Below are 10,945 nucleotides of genomic sequence, written 5' to 3'. Positions count from 1 at the left end.
TTCAATCTACTTTTTTTTTAAATTTTTTTTTAAGATTTTTGTTTTTTCCTTTTTCTCCCCAAAGCCCCCCGGTACATAGTTGCATATTCTTCGTTGTGGGTCCTTCTAGTTGTGGCATGTGGGACGCTGCCTCAGCGTGGTTTAGATGAGCAGTGCCGTGTCCGCGCCCAGGATTCGAACCAATGAAACACTGGGCCACCTGCAGCAGAGCACGCGAACTTAACCACTCGGCCACGGGGCCAGGCCCTCAATCTACTTTTTAAAAAATCAGAATATGTGTGAAGAGTGTTTTCATGGGCAAGGTCTTAAGCTTCACAACCACATCTTCTGTGAAATTGGAAATGCCTGGGCAGGTTTGAGGGCAGGGACCAGCCTGCTGGACATCTTTTCACGTGAAGCCTTCCCAGGAGCCTTATTAGAAGGTCAATGACTTGGTAGAATAAGATTAATATCTGGCTCCAGAATTATGGCCATAAGTCTGTGAAACTGTAGCCTCCTCTTACTCAACCAAGCAGTATTCCAGATGGGAACAGAACACACCCCAAGGATGGAAAGAACCAAGATACACTAATTTTGTCTGTGGACGATGGCTGGATAGGAGGAGTAATTTTCTATTACAGCAATGTGCATGTTGCTTGAATTCCCTTTTAGTTCCAGAGTCCAAGGAGAGAAATCATAGACTTCAGGAAACCCTGGGTTTGAGTCCTGGCTCTACTACTTAATAGCTGTGCCATAGGATCTGTTTTCAGAGGACCATTGCTAATCCCTCATGAAAAAACTTTTTTGTAAATTCTTACAATTTTTAAAAAGCCCTGGCCTCTAGAGTTGTCTGCAAGCTCCCAGTGCACCTACTCTAGTTCCTTTTGATATCTTACCTCTTTCTCCCATAGCGTTTATTGGGGATTATAGAGTCAAAATTAAATCTCTGGACATTTCCTTCTTTAGTTATAGTCCATTTTAGTTTTTTTTCAGAACTCTTACAATTTCTTTTCCCAAAGTCCTTACCACATATGTGATCATACCCAGCTTTTCCTTTGCTGATAATCGCTGCTTCTAAGTGTCCAAAGTAGTTTTCATTCACTAAAAGTGGCTCTTACAGCCCAAATTGGGACTCTAACTTTTCTCACTTTTGAGACCAGTGACCCCTAAAGGATTGGTGTGTGAGAGCTTTTGTTTGGGGATCTTGAAGAAATAGGAGTTTTCTGTGAAACGACCAGAGGAGAAAAACAAGATAATAGGGGAATAATCAACCCCCATTTCAATCCCCACCAAACGAGATTGACCCCGATGTACTACGTAGAAAGCAGAGTTCAACAAAGACAGTGAGAACTCTAAATGGGGACACTCAGGAGTCCAGGTGATAAACAGCAGCACCGAGTGAGGAAAAGGACACTTCCTTCACTTCATTATAGTGCACTGATGCCCTCTGAGGGCTTGGGGTAGCCAAGGGAGGAGAACCGTGCCTGGCAGAGTTAACCCCGTGGAGATCGCTGCAGCTAAGGGATGCTGGACAGGAGCAGGAGCAGAAAGATATGAGCAGGTAATTTCCCCGCAGGTTCATGACTTTTCAGGGAAGTACTTATCTCCATGACATACAGCAATGCTCTGCCTTTTGTTCTAGCAGACTAGATTCTTTGAATTAGCGTTTAACCTCATCTCAGATTCCAATCATGGGTCCCTCTTCCTCATTTGGTAATGCCCATGAGGTTATATTTACCCCAATATCCTATAAAAACACTTTATTACCCAGTCTAAGCATTGGAATGTAGACACACCAATGTCTTAAGCATTGTGTCCCATTGCTGTACCAATATTTCATCTATGAAATAGTAAGCATCTTTTTTACCAATAGTTGAAATTATATTCTCTATAATGATTAGATAATGAGTGTTTCTATTTACTTCTTTTATAGTCAGTTTTAATTCCTTTGGAAAAGTCTATCTAGTCTTTGGGAAAACCATTTCTTTATTCAAAACTGATGATACACACTGTTTCATCATTCTTAAATCTTAAGTTATTGTCCAAAAGTTCATATCTTTTTCTTTGACACCATCTATAGAGCTAGTTAATTATCTTCTATTTTGTCTTTTCTTATAAAATTTCAGACTTTAGTGGTATTAGGCAAACATTGACCATATGTCTAAGCCCTTCAGCCTTCTGCCTGACTTCGTAGATCCCAGAGGTACCTCTTACATTTTTGTTGATGGTATTCCCATGTCTTGGGATGTCCATTATCTCTCAGCTTCATTCTTACCCTCCTATATCCTTCCCTTTACCACAGTAATTGGAAGACTGAAAAATACATTGTACAGAATCTCTCACCAGCTGGCATCAAAGGGAGGCGGAAGATAGAAAGCTGGAGGAAAGGAGAAGCCATTTTCATGGTTTCTGCTTGCATCTGTGGCAGTGGCAGCATCAGCAATCACATCAGCAATAGCAGCAGGAGGAGCAGTGATGGTGGTGATAACAACTGTAACATTAGCAGAGTTGGAAAGAACATAGATGCAGGAGTGGCTAGTGAGTAGTAGATCTTAGTATTAGATCTGCTCAGGCAGCAGTGTCCCAGTGGAAACAGCCTCAACAGCACAGTGTTCATGGACTCTGGATAAAATCATTTTCCCTTTGTCTTCCAGCTTGATATGATAGTAGCTGAGTGTAATTGATAAACTTTGGATAAGCTAACCTTTTTTATTTTGCTCCTCCAGCCCATTCCAATACTTGTGTTACAGATTCCTTACATTAAATTCCCTCTCTGTCAAACACCTAGATCTGTATCTGTTTTTCTGGTTGGGCAGGGACTAATTCAGGCTCTTATGAATCAGCATATGTGTGTAATAGTCAGGAGATGTGGTATGACCTAGAAAGTATTTCATCATATCCTGGAAAAACGTTGAAGGAAGACTCAAGTGACAATGTCGACTCTGCATTACAATTGTTCTTTATCTCTCGGGAGGGAATCACTAACCTCTTGGATCCAGTGAGAGGTTTTGTGGTATTCCTGGGCATTCAAAGACTCTTCTTTGTGCCATGCTTATTCCCCAGAAGGTTGGCATTTAAATTATTGAAAAAATGCAAACTTTTTGTGTCTATTGAGTCCTTTCTTTCTTCTTTAAGCCATACAATTCATCACTATGATCTCCTTGTTTTTTCCTTTCCCTTTGCCTCTTAAGAATTTTGAATTTATGGTTTTCTTTTGGTATTTCTTCTTCCATTTTCTCTAAGAACTCTTCATCTTTACAGATAAGCTGGCATTCAGAAGGGGGATTCTCAAGGAAGAAAAGAAGTTTGTAATCATAACGCTAGCGAGAGGAAGGGGTAAGATTGCTCTCATGAGTTAGGTAAAAATGTGAGGCTTATGCTGATGAGGTGAATGTGGGCAAGAATCTTGTGCCATAGGTTCATTATCATCTTTTGTAGCTCTATCCAAAATCAAATATGGACAATATCTTACTTTTCCCAAAAAAAGAACATTATTTTGAACTATGGGACAATTCCATAGGTTACCAGAGTCAAATTCATGCCCGTACCTCTATATTTAGGAACCATTCCTTCATCATTATGAGCAATCAGGATGGGGGCTACTGACTCCAAATCTGGGAGATATTCATGTAATGGCCTGTTGCTGTGATGAATTTCTTGACCTTTAATAATTGACCTCTCTGTCTCCATGCACTTTCCTCCCCCACGTCTGCATATAACGCAGATAAGGTAGATTTAGAAATTGGCACTTGGTTAGACACAAGCTTAGGAAGAAAAAACCTGTGCAATTGAATGCTGTCTAGAAGCAGGAAAAGGCGTGCAGCCAAGCTTCCCCAGCTCTTTGTTTCATCACACGATGTTGCTTGGATATCAGCTCATCAACAGACTGAATTTCCCTACCAACATTGCATGAAGAAAGAGACCCTGCAAGAAAACTACATTGAATACGCATACCAGCTTTTACAAAAGGGGAGATTAAAATAGAGGGTAAGTTCCTTTTAAGCAAATCTGTCTTTTTGTTCCAGATGTTATTTTGTAGAGTTTTCCTCCCTGAATTCCCCAAAGCATTTTAACCAAACTTCATCAGATATAGACCACTTGAACAGGTAAGATGGATTTCCTCTGCAATAGCCCAAGAAAAGTACATGTGAATTGTTGCCACAAGAGAGATTGTCAGTCATTTCCTTTTGCTATTTGAGGAGAGGAGAAATCTTTCTAGCATTAAAGAATATTTATGCTCTGCTCTACAGATCTGGAAAGTAGGAGGAGGTTATTGAGATGATTTGAGTACAGGATAGAGTGTAGGCTTTTATCACAGAGGATATTAAGAGAGTATATCTTGGATGGTATGGTTTCTGGAGTGCATGTTGAAGGAAAGCAGTATTAAATAAAATATTTATGGTTTAATTTATAAGTTTATATTGTGGAAACAGGACACACAGAGATGCTGACTGATGCTTCCCTAATAAATTTCTCTTCTGGAAGATCTGAGCCTTAGATCTGTGAAATCAGAACCAATCAGAGTCTTCTCACATGTTAAAATACTTCTTGAGTTTGTGTACATGTGTGTGCTCACGTGTGCGCATGTGTGTGAGCATACAATAGGGGAGGGGAGAGAGAGAGGAACTGACTCATGATCTCAGTTAATCAAACAACCTGATGGGGGAGATGCTGTAGACAAGGGTGAAAGAGTGAGCAGAGGGGAAATGCTCGGGGTTTCCACTCTGTGCCTTGGCAACCCTATTGCAGTATGTGTATTCTTCCTTGATTGTTAGGTATCCTATAATTATATACTCCTCAGATTCTAAACCCTAAACCACATGAAAAAGAGACTTACTCATAGCAGGTTTGACTCCTTTGTTTTGTATCTTTGTCAGGCAAGTAGTAAGAAACATTGCTAGGTTTAATAGTTTCTTTTGTAGTACAGTGCTCTAAAATTTCAGTTCTAAATGTACGAGAAATGGAGAATGATGCAAAAGTATACTATATTGCCATGAAAAATCATATTTTCAAGGGTTATTTAATGAGATGGGAAAGTGCACAACACAGAGTATTGTCTCCCTTTTCTAAAATCACACACAATGCACGCAGAAAAAAATAAAAGGAAGTCAATCAAATGTTAACAATAGTTACAGACAGTTAGATTATGGATGATCTTATTTTGTTCTTCAATTTTCAAATTTTTCCACATTTTCCATAAGACATTTATTACTTTTAGAATCCGATAAGATAATAAATACTATTTTAAATTATCAAGAAATAACTGTTGTGACACAGTATGGCTCTACAACCCACCTGTTCCAAACGCAGAGTGAAGCAGAAAGACAAAGGGTTCTGAATGATTCCTTCCACAAATAAGGGGTGAGAAGAGGGAAAAGGGCAGTGTGGTGAGGTCCGGTTACTCTGAGACGTGAGAAAATTTCTTATCCCTAGAAATAAATAATATTTATCTATTTGTTTATTTATTTACTTGCTTACTTATTGACTTAGGTACAGCCCCAAAACTGGTTGAACGAAATGAAATTTTATGCTATGCTTTGTTGTTCCTTGGAGGTATAGGATAAAGAATGGGACGAAAACAGAAAAGACAACAAAAGCTTCGAAATGTTCCACGGATTCCTCGCATCCGAGTGCCTCCCTCTGCCTCTGACACTTCATTGCTGAAGGTACAGCATACTGTGCACAGATGGACAGAGCTTGTCTGTCTCTTCTTCAAGGCCTGAGGACTTCTCAGCATTCTTTGCTTACCCAGCATTAGGGAGAACACCGGGCCCAATGTAGGCGCTTGGTGCATATTGACCGCGTGTGTGAGTGAATGAATGAGCACCTGGATCATCTAGTCCTGTACCCATCCCATTTCAGGAGCTCCAGTAGATGGTCACATCTTCATTGCTGACCCACTACCAGTGATGGGAAAGTCACTAACTGGTCACATTGTGGCTCTCTGATGAAGAGCTATATTAGCTCCTTTCGGTCAAAATTAGTTAAAGCCATTCTCATAAATATTCTCTGTAAAAATTTTGGTTCTCTTCCATCCCCTCAAGCAACAGGGTAAGAATATTAGGAATGCCACCTGTTACTTCTCATTAGGGAGTTCAGAGTTCTACTAAGGAAAAGAAGTAGTCATTTCTTTTTTTCCTTGTTAAATAAAACCATAACTTTTAAGGTTTTATCTTATATAATGGAAACTCCCATTACACTTTGGAGATTTGCTCTTGAAATTGGCTTGCAATTTTCATATTATATTGTTCTCAATCATTTGAAAAGGCTTAATTAGGAATCCATTCTCTTCTTCAAATACATTATCTTTTAAAACATCTAATTCAGGAACTGCAAAGCTGAAATGATGTCTCAAATTACAAAGCACTTGGTTCAGCTACTTTCTCTCTGGATATATTTTCAATATTAAGTATAAGGTCTCTAGACTACCCCCCAAAAGAATATGACCCAGATTTCAGCTCCACATAAAATTTTTAGTGGATAAAAGCCATTTTACTTTTTTTTGTGGTGAGCAAAATTAGCCCTGAGCTAACATCTCTGCCAATCTTCCTCTATTTTGTATGTGGGACGCTGTCATGGCATGGTTTGATGATCAGGCCCTGTGAACCTCGGGTCGCCAAAGAGGAGCATGCAAACTTAACCACTATGCCACAGGCCAGCCCTGAAAGTTATTTTACTTTTCTATATAATTATCTTACATTTAGTTTTTATTACATAGTTATCAACTAGTTTTGAAAATTCTGTCATTGTTTTGAATTTTTTGGCTTAGGGTGAACATATTTTATCTTGAATTTTCTAGAATGTTGATGCTATCTCAGTTTCCCCATCTGCATATAATAAGCATTTAAGAAATATTAGGTATATAATGGTAATTGTTGTCCAGGCCTATTGTTCCTCCCTGGCTCTAGATGGTAATCTTCTAAATGGTCTCTACCAATGGTCTGTCTTCCCTTAAGCCCATTCTCGACAGCAGGGCCAGAATAATCTTTGTAAAATGCAAATCTGGTCAGTTTAAAGTGTGACTTTTTGGGTTGGATAATTCGTTGTTGCAAGAGAGTGGGAGGCTGCCTCATGCACTGTAGGATATTCAGTAGCATCCTTGGCCTCTACCCACTGAATGCCAATAGCACCCCCCTGCCCCCGCCACCATTTGCAATAACTGAAAATTTCTGCAGACATGGCTAAATGTCCCTTTGGGGTCAAAAATCACTCCTGTTGAGAACCACTGCCTTAAATAAAGACCTTCAATGGCTCCTCATATAAAAGATAATCTTTAAACTCTTAGCATAAAAGGCTCCCATGATCTTCCCCTGCCTAATTCTACAGCCTTTTCCAGCTCAGACTCTACATTCTGGCTGAAGTAAAGAAAAAGTCTGGTTTCTAGTATACCCAGATATTTTGTGCCCCACAAGAAAATTTGTACCACTTTCTCCCACTAATTAGCCTTCCGTTTTCTTCCAGTCCATTGGTCCTCAAATTTTAGTGTGAATATATCAGAATCACCTGGAGGGCTTGTTACAACCTGGAGTGCTGGGCCCCACTCCCTCGAGTTTCTGATTCTGTCCATCTGGGATGGGACCTGAGAATTTGCAGTTCTAAGAATCTCCCCAGGCGGTGCTGATGCTCTTTGAGAATCAGTATTCGAGTCCTTCAGAGACTTCCTCCTCCCCGTTCAGACTCAGTTGTGTTGGTCGTCTCATTTAGGAAGCCTTCCTTGACTGCTAGATGGAGTTTGTTCTCATAGCACCTCTTTACCAATGATGTTGGACCCTTATCACATTTCCCATCTGCTCATCTGTCTATCCCCCCTGCTTACTGATAACTCTCAGTGGGAAGTTCTCTCTTACCCGTCCAGAGGCCTGGCGTATTTGAGGCCCTGCGTAAATTCTCATAGCCTACCTTCCTCAATAAGGATTCTAATAGATCAATAAAAAACTTTAAAAATCCTTGGGTCTCCCTCAGCCCAATACTTTGACCTACTTACCTAGAATCTTTGCTTACTCATTTTTACCATCACGCAGGCCAGTGGAAGTCTGTCTAAACTAAGAGAGGAAACTACCAAATTGTTGTTGCCAATTGTGTGTGTGTGTATAGAGAGACGGACAGACAGATAGAGGACAGAGAGAGAGAGAAGCATCTTATTTCTTTGGAAGTCAGCTTTGAATACATCCCACACTTAATGCTACAGAACGCCACCAACTCATCCAAATCACGTGCTCTGCTCTGACAGGATCTAACGCAAGGGCAGCAGCGTTACTTTTACAGCATCATGAGGATTTACAGCTCCAGGCCCCAGTGGGAGGCCCTACAGACCCGCTATATTCACAGCCTTCAGCACCAGCAGCTGCTCGGTGAGTTTAACAACCTGATCTGAACCAGTCTCTCAGAAAGGTACTCGTGCTGCAGCTGGAGGTCAAGTTTCCAGATGAATTATTCAAGTAGAATGGCCTTTGCCAGCATGCTATTCTATCAACACAGTTCGCAGGCCAAGTTTAAAAATTACTATCCCTAACAATAGAAAGCAAGGTTTTATGAGCAAACTAAGAGAGTTTAAAGAAATCAGAGTGTGGATTGTTACAATATGTCAATAACTATCTGAAATTTACAGGAACTTGATCTAGTAGAACTGGCAATGGGCTTAGTCAGGTGGTCTAGGCTCAGACCTCAACTCAGCCCCTTGCTGGTTGTGCAAACTCAAAGGCTTGTTTTACTCACAACGATGATAGTTATATTTATTGAGCATTCACCGTGTTCCAGACATTGTGCTAGGAGCTCTACGTGTAATGTCTCATTTTCTCCCCACGTTATAGTTAGGGGAAACTGCAACTCAGGTAGGTTATCTAACTTGACCAACATCCTATAGATCATAAATGTCAGTTAGGACTGCCACCTCCAGACATCACACATTTTCACCCACATGCTCTGTTGTCTCTCTTCTACTAACCTCAGGAAATTTTATGAAGCACAAATGAAATAATGGTTGTGAAAGACCTTCATAGATTATAAGAAACAACCTACTGAAAGTTGTATTGTTGTTAAATCCCTTTTTTCCTAGGGAAGGCTCTCTGTCCCCAGCCAGCCTCTGTTGCACTCTTCTCCTAACTCCCATAGAGCATTTTTTTGGCAAACTGATCACTTGGCATTAGCACATCAACCTTGTATTGTCATTCCTGTATTTGCACAAAAGGAGGACATGGTTTTTGCAAATGATTTAATAACAAGAAAAAGAACAATAGTTAGCTTTTACTAGGGCTTCCTACGTGCCAGGCACAGTTCTAAGTACTTTGCGTGTACTCTCTGATTTAAAACTCAAACACTCTACATGGTAGGTGCCTTTATAACCCACATGTCACAGAAAAGAAAATTGAGACACAGATAAGTTAAGTAACTTGACCAGGGTCATGCAACCTAGTAAATAGCAGAGCCAGGATTTAGCCTGGTCCCCATGACTATCTGAAGTGTTGCAGATGCATCATCTACTAGCTTCGTTTGTAGCATAAAATTGCATAGAGGCCAATGAAACCAGAAGCAGAGATATTCAATGATTAGTGCACATAAAACCCACCTGTGTATGTTATTAAAATGGAGATTTCCAGGCCTAACTCTCTGTTTGCATTCAGAAGGTCATGGATTAGAACCCAAAATCTGCATTTTTAGGAAGTATTATTAAATGTGGGCTCAGCCAGCTGATTCTGTAGTAGGTGGTCTGCAGACTATGCTTTAAAAAGACTGAGAGAGATCAAATATGTCTCTGTCTGATTGGAAGAAAGTTTTGATATTGAAGATAAACAATTCATGCAAAGATTCCTCGTGGCTCAAGTACCTCTCCAAATGATTTGTCATGTTATTCAAGGCTAAGTATTTATTAATTTATGGAAGGAGAAACGAAAAGAAGAAAAGTACACTTCCTGCCCTCAAAGATCATACAATCCGGGCACTCTAAACATACGATTTCTACCCTGGAAAGTAGGGGAAATTTTGTGAATATGTGAATATTGGCAGTGCTGTTTGCTTATCTGTTTTGTAAAATTGTTGACTTTGATGTTTCTCTCATTTCTTTCCCCCAGGCTACATTACTCAACAGGAGGCCTTGGCTTGTGCCGCTGTACTCAGAGAGTCAACCAAGAGAGCCTCAGCCAAGGTAGCTCCTCAGGGAACCGTCTCCCGGAAGCCTTCGGCCATGATAAGAACCTGGCCATCAGCACTCCCTGTGTCTGCGGTTCGACCCAGGGTGCAAAGCACAGGGCTCTGATCCCTCAGGAACTGAGGCTTTGCATATGCTCTGAAATATGTAGTTTGCTCATGTACCCCTGGCACCTAGTGGGTGCTTAGTGTGTATTTGTTGAATGAGAATCAATAAAAGAATAACTTCTAATACAAACCTGAACGTAGAAATAATCTCTCTTCCATTCACATAAATTTTACCAGCAAAAATGAGTTGAGAGGCTCATATATAATCTTATACATAATCTATAGAGTGAAATGACCTTTGAAGCTTTCAAAGTAAAAGCTTCCTTTGAATTAGAACAGCCAGAGAAGTCCCAAGAAGAGTGCAAGAGAACGAGTGACCAGAGGGTGCCAAGTCCTCTGTTACTGAGTGACCATTCCCTACCAGCCACTCACTACATATATTGAAAATACGCAAACCAACACAGTGGTAACACTGAGCATGCAGGGCTTCTGGAGCCACATCATCTCAGCAGCAACTGGACTATTCATTTCCATGTCCTCCTTCCTCTCTTCTTCTGCATCAAGCAACAGCATTCGACTTGCCCCCGTGGCTTCTGGTTCTTGCCTGACTCAATCCCTTTACATCTTCTTGAAACTTGGACTTGTCAACATGCCACATCTGAGTTCATTCTACACAGTTGTAATTGACCTTGACACAGGTAAGAGAATTTGTGCACATACCTTCCCTGGGCAGCTGAAGATACACTCTCAGCAGAACAAGAAAGAGCCCCAAAGA

General features: G+C 40.5%; 1 protein-coding gene across 3 annotated transcripts; it reads left to right on the top strand.

Annotated features, from left to right (window-relative positions):
• The first annotated feature begins 2,874 nt into the window (after positions 1 to 2,874).
• On the top strand, positions 2,875 to 10,360 carry FAM216B (family with sequence similarity 216 member B). 3 transcript variants are annotated; one of them, XM_070578856.1, is made up of 6 exons: positions 2,875 to 3,045; positions 3,241 to 3,315; positions 3,704 to 3,966; positions 5,533 to 5,645; positions 8,210 to 8,330; positions 10,047 to 10,360. In XM_070578856.1, the coding sequence occupies exons 4-6, from the start codon at positions 5,547 to 5,549 to the stop codon at positions 10,229 to 10,231; spliced, it is 405 nt and encodes a 134-aa protein (XP_070434957.1). In that variant the 5' UTR covers positions 2,875 to 3,045; positions 3,241 to 3,315; positions 3,704 to 3,966; positions 5,533 to 5,546; the 3' UTR covers positions 10,232 to 10,360. The 3 variants fall into 3 exon arrangements, with proteins under 3 accessions (XP_070434957.1, XP_008532700.2, XP_070434958.1); XM_008534478.2 differs by having other exon boundaries at positions 2,891 to 3,045; positions 3,241 to 3,966; XM_070578857.1 differs by lacking the exons at positions 2,875 to 3,045; positions 3,241 to 3,315 and having other exon boundaries at positions 3,828 to 3,966; positions 5,539 to 5,645.
• The last annotated feature ends 585 nt before the right edge of the window (positions 10,361 to 10,945 follow it).

This window comes from Equus przewalskii, chromosome 16 (genome assembly GCF_037783145.1).
Source record: "Equus przewalskii isolate Varuska chromosome 16, EquPr2, whole genome shotgun sequence".
Lineage (NCBI taxonomy): Eukaryota > Metazoa > Chordata > Mammalia > Perissodactyla > Equidae > Equus > Equus przewalskii.
This window is presented reverse-complemented; position numbering and strand designations above follow the sequence as displayed.

Bases quoted from the DNA above. Each gene is read 5' to 3' on its own strand.
- FAM216B (XM_070578856.1), top strand. From the start codon at position 5,547: ATGGGACGAAAACAGAAAAGACAACAAAAGCTTCGAAATGTTCCACGG. The intron at 5,646-8,209 runs GTACAGCATACT...CTGCTCTGACAG, and splicing joins CTGACACTTCATTGCTGAAG to GATCTAACGCAAGGGCAGCA. The intron at 8,331-10,046 runs GTGAGTTTAACA...TCTTTCCCCCAG, and splicing joins TCAGCACCAGCAGCTGCTCG to GCTACATTACTCAACAGGAG.